The following is a 15,563-nucleotide window of genomic DNA, read 5'->3' as shown; positions in this document are numbered from 1 at the left end:
TTGCCCATTTTCTGATTCTGTGAATGGCCTGATATGCTTTCAAAAACAAAACTTTCCTGCGTCATTAGCGAGATTCTTTTCTCTCTCTTTTTTGTTCTTCACCTTTTCTTTCTGTATTTATGCTGAATTCTCTATCTACAGTGGGCAGTCATGAAGATGGTCTTCCGCAGGACACCATGGTCACAGGACTGGGACAATCTGTGGGACTGGGAGGGAGCGTGAGGACGGGGGCGAGGAGGGGCTACCTCTTGCTGTTTCACGTTAGACACAAACGGTGACACGCAGTGATGGGCCTGCGGTCATCTCCTTCTATCAGCTGGCATAACCCTTGATGCAGTCACCCACTTTATTCTGGAAGTACTGCTTGTCCCGCAGGTGATGTTCTGCAGCTTCAGTGTTCAGTGGATCATCAAAATTCAGAAGATCAGTAAATAAAGAATTTAATCACCAAACAACACCCTTTATTGTTCTCATGGGAGCCCAGCCAGTGCCGTCAATCGAATGTTCTCTCTGAGACTTATGTCCCTTGTCTCTGTGATGTTGGGGTGCCAGATCCTGGTCAAACACTTCATTTTGGGAGGCACCATGTTGTACGCATCGGGAACTTCAGTTTCAAACTGAAATTTTCCACCCTGGAAGTAACCCTCAGCTTTGACTAGCAACTTGTCACTCAAGGAAACCCTCCAAGTGGGGTCAGGTGCCGGGGCTGCTGCCTGAGGCCGTCTGAGACCATCATCCCGCCTCGGTTTGCTTGCCGGCGTTAGCATTGCTGTTACCTTTACCCTGGGCACCCGGAGGCAGGTGAGGCGGGCCCGGTGCCCAACCCCATGCCTGGCCCGGGTGGCAGTGGCGAGACGCAGCCCCTCACAGCCGCACTGGCTCTGGGCAGGGGGCAGATTGTTTTTCCTATTTCTTCTTACCAGGAACTCTGATTAATATACCTGGTGCCAGAAACGATGCAAGTTAACAAAAACAGGACAATGAGGTTTGAAACACCAGTAGGGCTGAGACACCAAGGGAACCCACTTGTCCTGTTCACCCTCTCAGCTTTAAGAGCAGGCAACTCATGGAAAAAAAAATAGCCAACAAAATGTTGAGCCTCAGGAATAAATAAAGAAGTATTCTTTATTTACTCTTTATTCAAAGAGAGAACATTTTTCTCCTGTCACATGAGCAAATGTACATATGTACATATATGTGTGTGTGTATAACGAGATGATTACAAATGGTATGGCAAGAGAGCAAAGTGTCCCACCAGATCACTAGCAGAGAGCCTTGGCCAGTCCCAACGTAATCCAGGTAAGCCTTGGGACCTTATTGTTGGAAAAGCTCTCTTTAAAGATTGCTTCCCATTGCCTAGAGCAGTTTTTCTACTGGAGATGTGCATGGATTTGCTAGGAAGTATGACTCGGCTGTGTCTTCTAAAAGTTGTGATAAAATATACATAACAAAATTTACTGTCTTAATCATTTTTAAGTGGACAGTTCAGTGGCATTAAGACATATTATTGTGCCTCCAATGTCCAGAACACTTTTCATCTTTCACAATTGCCTCTATACCCACTGAACACCGGCTCCCCATCTCCCTCCCCCGGCCCCAGGTGACCCCCATTCTACCTTCCGTGTCTATGAATCTGACTGCTCCAGGCACCTCATGTGAGTGGGATCATGCAGTGTTTGTCCTCTTGTGACTGGCTTACTTCACTTAGCATAATGTCTTCAAGATTCATCCATGCTGTGGCATGTCAGAATTTCCTTCTTTTTTAATAATATTCCATAGGATGCATATACCACATTTTATTTATCCATTCAGCTGTCGATGGACACCTGGGTTGCTTCCACATTTTGACTACTGCGAATAACCCTGCTATGAACACGGGTGTGTACATATCTATTCATTTATAGTCTGGGTGTCAGCTCAGGTCACTTTCCTTTGATAAATAAAAATTAGTTTGAAGTACACTTACAGCACCCCCCACCCCCTGCTGAAACAAAAGAATTGAAACCTTCTTTGAGATCATCACAGTGTCTAGGAGCCATCCCCCAGCCCCCTCCTGCCTCCTGGAGACTATGGTGGCGCCGTTTCTGGAGTGCTGCGCACTGTACCAAGTACTCCCTGATTCTTACCTCTTTGAGTCCTGACAGCAGCCCCATGAGGGGGTGAAGGTGACTGCTGGAAGATACCCATTCTTCCTGGTGGACACACGGCTTGAAAAGCAGAGCAGGGACCAGATTCGAGCTTCCACTTGGCATGGCCCCAATGCATAATGTGCAACCGACACAATTGTATAGGATAGCCCTGAGGCAGGCATGCCTGGTAACCCAGGTTTGTGGGTGAGGAAAGTGAAGTCCTTTTCTGGGTGGGGAGATTGTAAGCTTGGAGCCCAGGCAGGATGAGGCCTCTTTAAAAATGCAGATCTTATTTAGGTATGGTGAGGCCACCAGATTGGAAGATTGCTATTGATCAGATGGTTTGTTGCTAACAATTTCCAAGACGAGGGGGCACCGCACCAGGCAGGGCTACTCGGGGAAGCACCAGCGTTGGTCAGGAGGCAATGGGAGTGTGGGGGAAACGTGGGCCAGAGCCTTTGTTTTGGATTCTGCAGGAAGGAACAGGCGAGGCAAGGTAAGCAGACCTGAGATTTGCTAGTTTAAATAATCTCAGTGGGCTCTGGGGTGCACGGCTGTCTCTAGTTGTCCAGTACCTGGCTCTGCCTGGTTGATTTGTGTGGGGGGAACAGTGGCCAAGGGTGTGAGAACCCTGTAAGAGCCTAGTAATGAAGTGGTTGGAGTGTGGGCCCTGGATTGATTGGTTTGCATATGAAAGGCCCACTTACACGTGAGCCCTTTACTATCTCTAGGAATTGGCTAGCCCTGGAGGGGCAGTCCCTCCAGGTTCAGCAAGGCCCCAAGATGTCAAAGCCTCAGACTAAAAAGACATGCTTACTATGAGGCCAAAGCCCAGGTTCTTAATCACTTTGCCACCCTCTTTAATACCTTCTCTGGTCAGTGGCTTTCAAGCTTCCACTTTTCTTCCCCTCTAGCAGTCTACCTCTTTCTCTAAATGAAATTAGAGGTGGCCCAGTTTGTTACAGAACGCTGCTCTGGCTGAGGGGCATGGGGAGGACAGTGTGACAAAGCCCCCACCACTTGGCACCCATTCGTTTTAGAAGCAGCCTAGGGAGCTGCCCCATGGAGACCCTTCTAGCCGGCCTTAAAAAGAGCAGAAGGTGGTGAAAGGAGGCTGGGCAGAGGACAGGGCACCTTAGAGAGGCCACTCAGTGGTTGTGTGACATTGGGTCTCTCCTTTTAAAAACATGTTTATTGAGACATAAGTCATATAACATGCAATTCACCCATTTAAGGAGTACAATTCACTGGCTTTCAGTATATTTGCATATTTTTGCATCCATCACTACAATTTTAAAACATTTTAATCACCTTAAAAAGAAACTCCTCAGCTGTCCCCTCACCTCCATCCCCCCATTGCCCCCACCCTAGGCAACCATTAATCTACTTTCTGCCTCTATAAATTTCTCTATTCTGGATGTTTCATATAAATGGGATCATTTACCATGTGGTCCTGTGTGGCTTTTAGCGTCTGACTTCCTTCACTTAGCACAATGTGTTCAAGGTCAACCGTGCTGTAGCATGTGTCAGGACTTCCTTCCTTTTTATGGCTGAATAATTTTCCACTGTATGGATGTATCACATTTTGTTTATCCATTCATCAGTTGATGGACATTTAGGTTATTCCCACTTTGGGGGCATTATAAATAATGCTGTTATGAATATTTCTGTACAAGTTTTTACGTGGACTATGTTTTCACTTATTTTGACTGGCATTTCCCTGATGGCTCACCTACCCTCCTCCTACGCTCTCCTCCTCTGCTGCAAGGCAGAATCCTGAGGTTCCCCACAGGGCCCTGAGGGCTGTGGTCACACCCCTTTTTTTCCTGTTCCTCTCCCTGGACCCACCCCCTGATCCCTGCCCACAGCAGTGAATCTTCACCGTTCTGAGGCAAACCCCCAGTGAACTCAGAATGTCAAGCCAAAGGGACCTTTGCCTTCATCCAGTCCAAACTGCCAAACTATTTTACGGGTGAGGAAACTGAGGCCCAGAGGGACGAGGGTTATCTAAAGGTGCTCAGTGTGTTCGTGGCAGAGCTGGGTTGGGATCAGAGAATGCAGACCTGCTCAGAGGAGCCCGACAGCCCCGGGATTATTCCCAGCAATCTGCATGACTGTGGCCACTTTCTGATCCTCTCTGAACAGCAGTTTCCTCATCCGTACAGTGGAGATAATGCCTCCCATATGGAGCTGTTTTGAGGATATAAAATATTTAACATAGTAAATGTTTATAAACAAAATTAATTTTGGTTTTTGGATGTTTATTATTTTTTTGTTTTTGTTCTTTGGCAGCTGGCTAGTCTGGGGATCTGAATCTACGTACTGGGTGTTATATGGCTGCACTCTAACCAACTGAGCTAACCGGCCAGCCCTATTTTTATTTTATCATTACACAATGTAAACACTTTTTGTGCCCTTTACCAAAAAATAATTTTAATTTTGGAATAATCAGTAGTTTGGAATTCTATGACCAAACAATTCAAACAGTATGAAGGAGCCTACAGTGAAAAATAAGTCTCTTTCCTCCACCCCCTTCCTGGGGCCACTGCTATTACCAGTTCCTGGTCTTTCCTTTCAGATCTCTTCTCTGCATGTAACAGAAGTGACTTATCACGGGGGACCCTAGAGCTGGTGGAGATCATTAACTTGCCTGCCTCTCTAAGTCACTCTCTCCCACTTTGCCCCATTCAACCTCCCTTCTCGTGCCAGACCGTGGGGCTCTCTTATTTGCCCAGCTCCCCACTTCCCAAGCTCCTCCACCTGGTAATGATTTCCTAGAAAGTCTCCCAGGGGTTTCCATGGGGACGTTTCCTGCTCCAATCTCCATGGCAACTCTTCAGGTTGCCATGGTGACACATAAGTGATTATTTGGAGACCCTTAAATAAATCACCCGCGGTGGTATATGCTAGAAGCATTTGGCTCTGGCTCTTGTGTTGGGGCCAGGGTTGGGGCCCAGGCCTGCAGGCAGGAGTGGGGGGAGGTGGGGAGCTGGTGGTCAGGTCCGTTGCCCTTGGTCTTGCCCTGCTAGGGGCCCTCTCTGAGCAAAGTAAGAATTGAGCCTTTTGCAAAATGTGAGGACAAGAAGCAGTTGGGCTTATAGAGGCTTTGAATAGGGAGATCCTGCAGCAAGGAGGACACCTTAACCAGACCGTGGGCTCAGGATGAGGGCAACTGTGAGGGGACTATAAAGTGACCAGTCAGGGGCTCCAGTCCAGGCGTGCTGGGCTCCAGGGCCTCACTCCTCACCAATGTTTTTAAAGCAGATATTATGTGCCAGGCACTGGGCTAAGCACTGGGGAGATGGCAGTGAATAAAACAAACAAAAATCCCTGTCTCCATGGAGCTCACATTCTACCAGCAGAGAGACAGACGATTAGCAAAATAAGGAAGTAAAATGTACAGGTTAGATGGTGGCTTCAGTGTCAGGGAAGGGGGCTAGAGAATGCCCGGATCAGACACGACACACATGGACACCAAGGCTGGGGGCCCTAGGCACAGCCGTGGGGCTCAGCTCTGGGACTTGAGTAAGGTGTGAGAAGGGAACCAGCCGAGACGTGAGGCTGCCAGCAGTGACTGGCTCCCTCCACGTGTCTGGCAGCACTGCTGAGTGACAGACAAAACCTTCCAGCTTCTGGGTGCCTCACCAGACGCTCCAAAGCAGATGGCCATTTTACAGACTGGGAAACTGAGACCCAGAAAAAGGGAGGCAGCATGTCCAAGGCAATGCTGCTAGTGATGAGCAGTGTAGTGACTGGAACTTGAGTCTAGTTTCTGCCAGCCCAGCAGGTATATCACAAGTCTGCAGATTCATACCTACCCTGAGTGTGGTCTTACAGAAGGTTGTTACTTGTCTTGGACTGGTGTAGTCTATTTGGGGACAGTTTGTTCTGTTTTATGTCTAGCATCAGCCTTAGGTGATTATGTCACGGCCCCTGACTTGGAACTTCATCACAGTCCACTAGTGCCTAATGTGTGTGATGAATTGGTCAGGCCCATTTCTTGGTGTCAGGACAGACTGAAGGGCAAAGAAACATGGTTCTTCCAACCCCTGACTTCGCCAGCCCACCAGTGGGTACTCTTCCAGGAAATGAAGTTTGGAGGCATAGGCCTAAGGCCTGGGCAACCCAAAAAGCTTCCTAAGGAGGTGGTGAGACTTGAGTCTTTCTACATTGGGCTCTCTCTGACTTTTCTGAGTGTGGATTATTCACCTTTGATCAAGACATGGGTTTGGGGCCAGGTTAAGAGGCAACAGAAAATGCTTTTCTGGTCAGTTTAAGCCCTGAGAAGCATTTACTGGAAATGTCCTTGGATAATGAGTGGAGTTGAGCCACCAAACCTCGGGCCATGTGGCTATTGAGCTTTTGAAACTTGAGATGTGCTGTTAAGTATAAAACATACACTGGATTTTGAAAACTTAGTATGATACCGAGTGTAAAATATCTCATTAGTAATTCTTACGTCAGGGCCGGCCCGTGGCTCACTCGGGAGAGTGTGGTGCTGGTAACACCAAGGCTACTGGTTCGGATCCCTGTATAGGGATGGCCGGTTGCTCACTTCAGAGAGTGTGGTGCTCACAACACCAAGAAGTCAAGGGTTAAGATCCCCTTACAGGTCATCTTTAAAAAAAAAAAAAAAAAGTAATTCTTATGTTGATTATATGTTGAAATGATATTTTGGATATATTGGGTCAAATAAAAGATATTATTAAAATTAATTTCTCCAGTTTTTCTTTTCTTTCTTTTTTGGTGGCTGGCCAGTATCAGATCCCCATACTGGCCAGCCACCAAAAAAAAAACCCGTGGTGTTATGACACCATGCTCTAACCAACCGAGCTAACTGGCCAGCTCTTTTCAATGTGGATACTAGAAAATTGAAAATTACATATGTGACTTGTACTATATTTCTGTTGGACAGTGCTGTCACTGATTAATTCCGCAAGGAAAGGGGCCATGGCAATTTTGGTCACCACTCTGTACCCAGGGCCTGGCTGGGACGTAGCAGGTGAGCAGTAAACAGTGCTATTTGTTGAATGAATGTTTGGCAGTTACATTTTCCATCAGCCCAGAAACATTTTGAACAGCCTGCTAAGGGAATGTGATCTAATGTAAATGTCAGCTTTTAACAAACAAACAGTCATAAATCAGGCATAACATTTGCAAGAAAGGAAAAGAAAAAGGGAGAGTGAAGGGGTCAGAGTCTCAGTTCCTTTTTTTCTGAAGAGATTTTTTTCGGTCTCAGCCCACCCCATCAGCATTCCAGTTCTGAGGGGTTTTAGGAAGATATTCTGACCTTTGTTAAGCCAAAAAAAAAAAAAAAAAAAAAAAAGAAAGAAAAGGTCCTGATTCACCAGAGGCAGAGATATGCTTGTTCCCCAACTTCCCGTTCCCCTGTTTCTTTGCTAACAGAGGCCCCTATTTTTAGCCAGGCACATGGCCACCCAGAGTCCAACATTTTCCAGCCTCCCTGGAGCTGGCTAAGTAAGTTCTGGCTGAGGGGATGTAAACAGAAGTGTCAAGTAACTTCTGGGAACTTTCCTTAAAGGGAAGTGCGATGCCTCTCTTTCCCCTTTCTCCTGGCTGGAATGCCTGGAGCTCCAGCAGCCTCCTCGGACCATGAGGAAGGGACGGGGCCACAGCCACGGGATGGTGGAGTGGAGGACTGGGAGGGGCCTGGGTCCTTCCCCGACAACTCTGTGAAACTGTCCTATCAGCCCCAAACGCCTACTATGGACTTTCTATGTCAGAAAAGAGAGTCTCATGCACGTAAGGCTGTGCTAACTCGGATTCTCTAGTCCTGACTGACAAGAGCACCCCACCTTCCCGAGTAGCTCATGTCTACTGGCTTTGTGTTGCTGCCACTGGAAGGGACCCTCAACTACTTTCAGAACAGAACACTCAAGTACTTTCCAGAACAAGGTCTGTTCCAAGATGACTTGATTTCTTTACCATCAGGTATAAATTAGAAAAAAACAAACAAACAAACCACAATTGGCAAGATCTTCAGAAATACAAAATTAGAAAGGTGCAGTGTAACTCAGAGTGAAAAATAAGCCACTTCCTGCCTCTGTACTTCGGTCACCCAGTTTCTGTTCCCAGAGACAACTATTATTACTGGTTTCTTAATGTACTCTTTGCTGTCAACTTTTAAATGGCAACCTCTCTTCCGAAGTGAGAAAATAACCTTAAGTCCCCCCTCATGAGACACCCTCTAAATAAACGACATCAATATCTATCTCTTTATAAAAAACCTCCGTCTGTATGAAATATTCTGGTCTTACCACCTATGATGGTACATGACCCAAATTAAAATGTGGGAAGGTAAAAAGGTATTAAATTGTAAAAAAGATATGGCTGTAATTTCAATGTTCAAGCCCTCGGATACGACACTGCCAGTCAGTCGCCTTCCCTCTTCCTCCTCCTCCCTGACGAAAGATACTTCCCAGATTTACCGATTGAGCAGACAATGGCATAGGGAGGCCAGATCCCCAAGGCTCCTTGTGTCTAGGGAGGCCAGATCCCCAAGGCTCAAAGGACAGCTCCATCTGGGTGAATTAAAAAGGGCTGAAGGATAGGTTTTTAGTTGTGAATTGACCATGCTTTCCAGTAAAAATCATAATGGTCACCATACTTGCAAACATTTAACATGTACTATATGCCAGGCACTATACTAAGACCTTTCCATGAATAACCACATTTAAACCCCCCAATGACCCTGTGAGTTAGACATTACCAAGAGTATTCCTATCTTATAAATTAGTGACACAAGGAGAGTCATTTGTTCAAGGTCACCAGACAGAAAAGGGGATTGGGATTTGAACCCTGACACTCTGGTTATAGAACACAGGCTCTCAGAGATGACCTTGACCAGATGGTAAACTCCATTTATGCCAGGACCTCCCCTAGGGGCCCAAAATACCGCTCTGGCTCGGAGCAGAAGCTTAACAAATATTCTTGGATTTCAGTGTTCATCCATTGACACTGCAAGTGGGTTGGGGGTGGGGAGAGGATTGTAGCATCTCTTCCCAGTGGCTGCAGGCTTGTGTCTTCAGCTCAGGGCACATGCTCTAGAAGCCAAGCCTAAAGAAAGACAAATTAGAGGCATGAAAGGCCCTGTAGAGAGGAGTGGGACTTGATGTACTTAGCCTGATGTACTTAGCCTGCCCACAGGAGCAGCCCCTCGATTCCGCAGCTTTGACTCTGGAGTGTGCTGTTGTGTTCATTGCAGCATTCCTAATACCTAGAACATTGCCTTGGACATAGCAGGCCCTACATCTTTGTTGAGTGAATGAATGAAAGGTTAAACTAGGTACCTGGCCCTGGCCCGGTGGCGCTTCCAGTGCCGGGCTTCAGAGACTTTCCATCACTTCCTGCTTGGGCTGAATTAGCTCCATGACAGGGGGCAACCTTATCTCCCGCATTTCTGAGTTACAGGGGTGAGGGTGAGTGGGGCGCTCACTACAGAGAGGTGGGCTTGTGGCAGGGGATATTTCTTATTTTCAGAGTTAGAGCTCATACAAATCCCAATCTTCCTGTTTCACAACCTTCAAAGATGATTCTGCTATAGTTTTACATATAGTGAGCTTTTCCTCCTTTGAGTTTTGGTAGAAAAATAAAGAGGTCTGCCAAGAGACAGCAAAAATTCAAGAAAAATAATCATTATACAGTGTCAGGTTCAATCAGACATGAATCAATGTGAATACACACAGATAAATCCTGAAGTAGAAACACGGCACCATAATTTAACTGACACAGACACTGAAAGACTCCAGAATGTCTCTCCCACCCCCAAAGGGCTGAACAAAGCAGGGGGCTGTGGCTGAGTCAATAGCTATTTTAATTCCCCTTGTACAGAAGATGTAAAAAGGGCAAAGGACTGGATAGACCGCTAGTCAGAAATATACAACTGTTCATGGATGAGACAATTTAAATGTTTTTATTTCTTCCAAACAGGCCCAGAGAGTAAAATCTTAAATTTCTATTGAGCTCACTCTTGAGAATACATTGCTATGCTACCCTGTCTTTGAGCTCTGTGCTGGCATAAAGCCCAATGCCAGGGCGAAGCAGATGATCACGAGGGAGACTTTTAACACCCAGAGGCAGGACACAGTGGGGAGCACAGTTGGGCTACCAGGCAGTGCTGCCTATGTCAGTGGACCCAGCCAGGCTGGCAGTACCAAGAGGACGCGAGCCCTTGGGACACAGTGCTCCCCACTGTGATGGGCTCCTTCACGTAAGCATTCTGCTCCAGCATCAGCCTTGTTCCCAGAGTGCCACCACTGATCCGCACCATCCCAAGCACACACGTCTCAAGCACTCAAGCAGGATGGCGCTCCTCAGCGGTGCTGTCTTCGTGACTCCCAGCAGCACATCACTGCCGTGACCTCTCCTCCTCCGTGCCACACGCAGAGGAAAGCGGCCGCTAGTGTCCCTCTGCTGCTCCATCCCACCTTCTCCTTTGTATTCCAGTGGTCCTGGATCTGATCAGCCACCTTTGTATTCCAGTGGTCCTGGATCTGATCAGCCCATGGCTTACTTCCCAGGCAAGTTTTCAGCAAGGAGCTAGGGGCGGGGGTGCTCTGTGCCCCGCTGTGAGGCCTCAAACGGAAACCCTGAATCAGTGTTAACAGCCTTGAACCAGGCTAGCTCAGTTCAAAGATACAAGGGTGCTAAACATTAAGAAAAATGCCATTTCTTTATATCGATATCCCTGATCTTCACCCCAAATTTTAAACCTGAGCATTAGCCAAAAATAACTCAGGTCAAGAACCTCTAATCCAGGAATCACATCAGTATGGGAGAGAAAGGACTTATTCTACCACAGATCTAAGAACCAATGGCTACACTAAGTTATTTTAGCAGCATTAACTTGGAGCTTGGGAAATCAACTAGGGAACATCCAAAAAATGGAGGTACAATTCTATAAAATACGACTTGAATTCTTTGGGCCTCCTCTACTTTTTTCTTTTTTTAAAACCACATCCATCTCTTTAATCATCCAAACCATCATCTCTCTTAACAATAAATTCACATCTCTTTGGTCTGGGCTGTTATTTCTCCCAGCGTTTAATACAATCAGATGGGCTATGTCACTTCAGAAGCAGACCACCTCCAGTGCATGAAGCCAGAAAGCAGGGTCAAATCCTCAGCCTCCACTATCGTCTCAGCCCCAGCTAAGTGGCCTTGGTTTGGCAGGCCCCATCAGGGAGGAAGGCAGAGCCAGAACAATGGGACCTGGTGCTGGGCTGGGCAGGAGGACGGGCTCCAGTGTTCAGAGGGAGGGGAGCTGCGGCCACTGCCACTTCTCCCTGGCCCAGGGCCAACCCCCTGAGCAAATTCAGTACAAAGAACACATTGTCTCCAGGAGCAAACCCTCTTCTAGAAGACGAGCTACTTAATTTCTTTCCTCTGTTGCACGAAACCCCTTCAAAAGCCTTGAAAAACCCACCAGCAATGTGTACTCACTGTGCGGGAGCCTGGCAAATGATTAAATGTGGGTCTTCCTGGATACCCTGCTGGTTTTCTCCTCACAGCTTTGAGGCCTGGTTTCTATTGTCACAAATTTATACTCTTCAAGGAGCCTGCTGTTGCCAACTGGGGCACATCCCCAGCTCTAGTTGGCGCCCCCCTGACGCCCTCCGAGGGCCTCCTCCCTTCCCCTCTGTGGACTTTCTACCCCTTACAGCTGGTGCCTGCCTGTACCCAGGAGTGCCCCTCTCCCACCACTGTTCCAGGGCACTCTTCGGCTCTGGGAGGCAGGGCAAGGGCAAACACACAGACACCTCAGGAGAGGTGTGGATGCCAGCACCAGGCAGTGCAGGCAGCCTGGACCAGCCTTATACGCCATCTCTGTACCGACAGGCTCCAAGCCATCTTGTCCCCACCTCAGCAGGCCCCAAACTCCAGCTTCTGTAGGCCATGAAGAATAGGTCTGGCTCTTGTCACAAGGCAGAGCCCCCATGGGGATAAGAGGTAGATGAAAACATCAGGCTCACTAGGGGTGTCTATGGAAGACGTTTCAGAGCAGTTGGGTCTCGTGACAGTCAGCTAAGTTACGAATCCTAGACGGTCCTATTTGTTAAACTAGTTTTTCCAGTGATACTTCAATGCTGCTTTTCTTGGTTTCTATAGATTCTTGGCTTCAAGAGTAAAACCAAAATAACAACAAAAATTCCAAATCCCTCAAGTGGAACAAATAAATAATAGTAATAATATTTACAAGAGTATGTCACATTGAGAGATTCCAGCATTACCAGAGATTCTGGAAAACCAGAAATGTGTCTTGGCATTTGCGGGGTGTAGACCTGGCTCACGGTCAGGTGTGAAGACACCATTGGGAGCGATGGACAGGATGCAGCAAGGTGGGATGGGCAGTAACGCAAGCCAGGGCCTCCTCTTAATCCAGGGAGGCAGGGGGGCCAGGAGGTGCTCAGTTGTCCACAGATTAGGTTTTAGCCAAACAAACCAACCAACTCTCAGTTCTCCCAAGCAGCGTGGTGCAGTTAGGGTCATGGGTGTGAACTGTTGCCTACTGAAGGAGGAGCCACTCCTGGGGATGCCAGGGGCCTTCTCTGACCGCTGGCCCAGGTGGGGACAGCAGGGCCTCTGTCCAAGGGAGCATAGAGCATAAAGCTCTTCTAAGTCAGCTGCAGATAGGATAAGGAGCTGAGGTCAGGAACGGTCCCCTCTTCCCCGGGACTATGTGACAAGGGGGATGTGGAATTCATTTGTGTCAAAGATCAGAGGCCTCTTGGGAGGGTTTGGGTCCCTGTCAGCCTTGTGGAGCAGCTTGAAGAGTCCAGTTCCAATGTTCATCGGGATTCCCATGATGATGCACTCAGACACCCCTGAAACCAACCAGAACTGAGATCAGAGAGCTTCTAACACAAAGGGGGGTTTTCAGCAGGGATAGACTATTTTGACTTAAGTGTCAGATAATTGGGATTTGAGTCCCAGCTCTACTCCCCATCAACGGGTTGAACTAGGGCAAATCACTTCACCTCCCATCTACGAAAGGGATGGCTGTGAAGCACAGTCTTAGCCTCGCTCCTGGACAGCCGGAGGAAATTCTGTACCTTGGGGAAAGAATAGTGCCCACTCACAGCTTGGCAGCTAATAGGAGACTGAGTCAGCTCAGCCAGTTCTCCTCTGCAATCTGGGCCAAAGACACCCCGGGAGGGCTCTGCCCTTGAGAACACTCAACTTGGACAGCAGAGATACTGAATGATGCTCATAAAACCCTAAGTTTGCTACCCAGTGCTTCCTTAACTTAGAGCCCAGAGAAAAGCAAACACCTGGGGATGAGTCAGCAGACTACAATCCCCTCGGAAACTGCAGCAGACAGTTGATAGCTCTGTTCAGGGGAAGGGGCTGGGCCAGGCCTCACAGCAACCGAGCCTTGGAGATCCACGGCCCTAATCTGAAACGCTTGAACCTATAGAGTTGCAAGAGGAAGGGGGTGGTGCAGTTCCTTCTCCAAGCTCCATTTCAGCTTTTCTAAGATGCAAATGCTAGCTTCGCATCAGGCTTCTGATTCTACAGCAAGCAAGTGGCAGCTATGTTCTAGGCTTTGTGCTAACAAGGAACCAGAGAGGCAAATGACAAAACTAAAAACCAACACGCAGACAGGGCTAACACTGGCTTACAGTGTGCTAAAGGACCAGGAGGAGGGGAGAATTTCACAGTGGGGATGGGCTGGCTGATCAGAAGCGGTGGCAGGTGGGGCCACAGGGCTGCAGCAAAGGCCGTTTCCTGGCGTCAGGGTTGGGGTGCTGGGTCTTAGTCCAACTGTCAAAACTTGCCTTCTTTTTTGCCTTGGCTTCTCCCATGCACCTCCGTTCTCACCCCACCCCAGTCTCTGCTCCTTTTCCTTTCCTTTCACCCTTGTTTATCTTTAAGAATTATGTAATTTCTTTTTCCCTGCATCTCCGATCTTTCAATCTCTACATCCCTTTTGAAAGGAGAAAGAGTTAATCTTAGTGGCAAAAAACAGACATACACTCTGAATGGGGCCCCAGCTGACCGTCACCTGTTTGGCAAATCCTCCAAGAATAGGAGGTGAGTCAGGGAATGGCTACTGGGAAGTAGAGTTCTGGCTTGGGAGCGGCAGCCAGGCTTGGAATCCCTGCCTGGGCCTGACAGGCTGTGACCTGGGGCAGGTAACTGAATCTCCTGAGCCCCAGCCCCTCCACCACTCCCACTTGGGGCCTGCAGGGTCTTGCTGTGGAATCAGAAAGGCTAAAGCAAATCCCAGCAGTCAGCGCTGGCCTCAGGGAAGAGGTGGGTAAGCCTGTTGTGGCGGCAGTTCCCTGACACTCCCTAACTCCCAGGGCAGCACGCCCCCGTGGTGTGGAGAGGGGAGGATGAAGCACAGTGCTAGGTGACACTCCGCACTTGGACCCGATAGCAAGCAAGCTAGTCACTGTGGTCTTCTCACCTGTGAAAGGGTTTAACACCTACCCCTCACAGGGGCTCAAGAAATGTAAACAGCTCGCCTTCTGCCTTTCCCAGGGAGTCCAGATGGCAGGGTGACCCTGCCACTCACTGCTTGATGTGGCCGTGACACTGCCCCTGTCCTGTCCATCTTGGAACACACAAGGGATCAGGATCAGTATGGCCAGAAAAATTCCTCCATGCTCAGGGTCATTCTTTTCTTCTTAGACCAAAACCTGTCTGTACTGACAGAGAGAAGCCTCATTACAGACTAGGGGGTGTGTGTATGTGTGTGTGCAGGATGCCATATCCAGGCTTTGGAGATAAAAGACCAATCAGTTCCAATTCTGTGATCTATGATTTCATTCTTTAAAATATACAAGGGGTCTTCAAAAAGTTCATGGAAAGACCTGTGTTATCTTTTAATTCTAACTTTTTAAATCGCTAACTTTTGAAATGCCTCGTAAAAGCTCTGCCTACTCTGTTTGCTCACCCCAGGAAACCCTAGCCACAGCCTAAGCTGCAAACAATAAAGGTCTTCGGTGCCGCTCCTAGAAACATCAAGCCTACCACACACGGAGTCCTTCTGCCCAAAGTAGGCAGCGTCAAAGAGATGGTCAGCCGTCTTCTCAAAGGAAGCCAGCATCAGCACACTCTCCTTCATCTTGGCCAGGCCAAACCTGGTGATGCCCAGGACTTCGCCCTGCGTCAAGGGAGAAAGAATCAGAGTGGTACTCATGCCACTTAGAGAAGCTCACAACCAAAGCCCTGTGAGTCCCTTCAACAGGATAAACAAACACCAGCCAAACAGAGGTGCAAAGCAGCGCCTCAGGTTTGAAAAGGACCTTAACAGCTACTGGTCCAGCCCATGTGTCCCCCTGTGGTGGCTGGTCACTGACAACATGCAACCTTGCGCTTACTTGCACCTAGATGCCAACAGAACAAAGCGTTAAGAATTGAGAACTAGAATCAACAATCTAGCTTTGAAAAAAGGGAATACTTCTG

The 15,563-nt window shown here is 48.1% G+C and overlaps 1 protein-coding gene and 1 pseudogene across 2 annotated transcripts in view; both read right to left on the bottom strand.

Annotated features, from left to right (window-relative positions):
• Positions 1–312: 312 nt before the first annotated feature.
• Positions 313–767, bottom strand: LOC134381691 (NEDD8-conjugating enzyme UBE2F-like; annotated as a pseudogene).
• Positions 768–10,046: 9,279 nt separating this feature from the next.
• POLR3A (RNA polymerase III subunit A) overlaps positions 10,047–15,563 on the bottom strand; it is a 42,727-nt gene continuing 37,210 nt past the window's right edge. For both annotated transcript variants that reach the window (XM_063101937.1, XM_063101938.1), the window contains exons 30-31: positions 15,129–15,261; positions 10,047–12,973 (exon numbers count right to left, since the gene is read on the bottom strand). In XM_063101937.1, the coding sequence (XP_062958007.1) occupies positions 12,825–12,973; positions 15,129–15,261 (282 nt within the window). In that variant the 3' untranslated portion in view covers positions 10,047–12,824. The remainder of the gene's footprint in view (positions 12,974–15,128; positions 15,262–15,563) is intronic.

The sequence above is a fragment of the Cynocephalus volans genome, chromosome 7, assembly GCF_027409185.1.
Source record: "Cynocephalus volans isolate mCynVol1 chromosome 7, mCynVol1.pri, whole genome shotgun sequence".
Classification (NCBI taxonomy): domain Eukaryota; kingdom Metazoa; phylum Chordata; class Mammalia; order Dermoptera; family Cynocephalidae; genus Cynocephalus; species Cynocephalus volans.
This window is presented reverse-complemented; position numbering and strand designations above follow the sequence as displayed.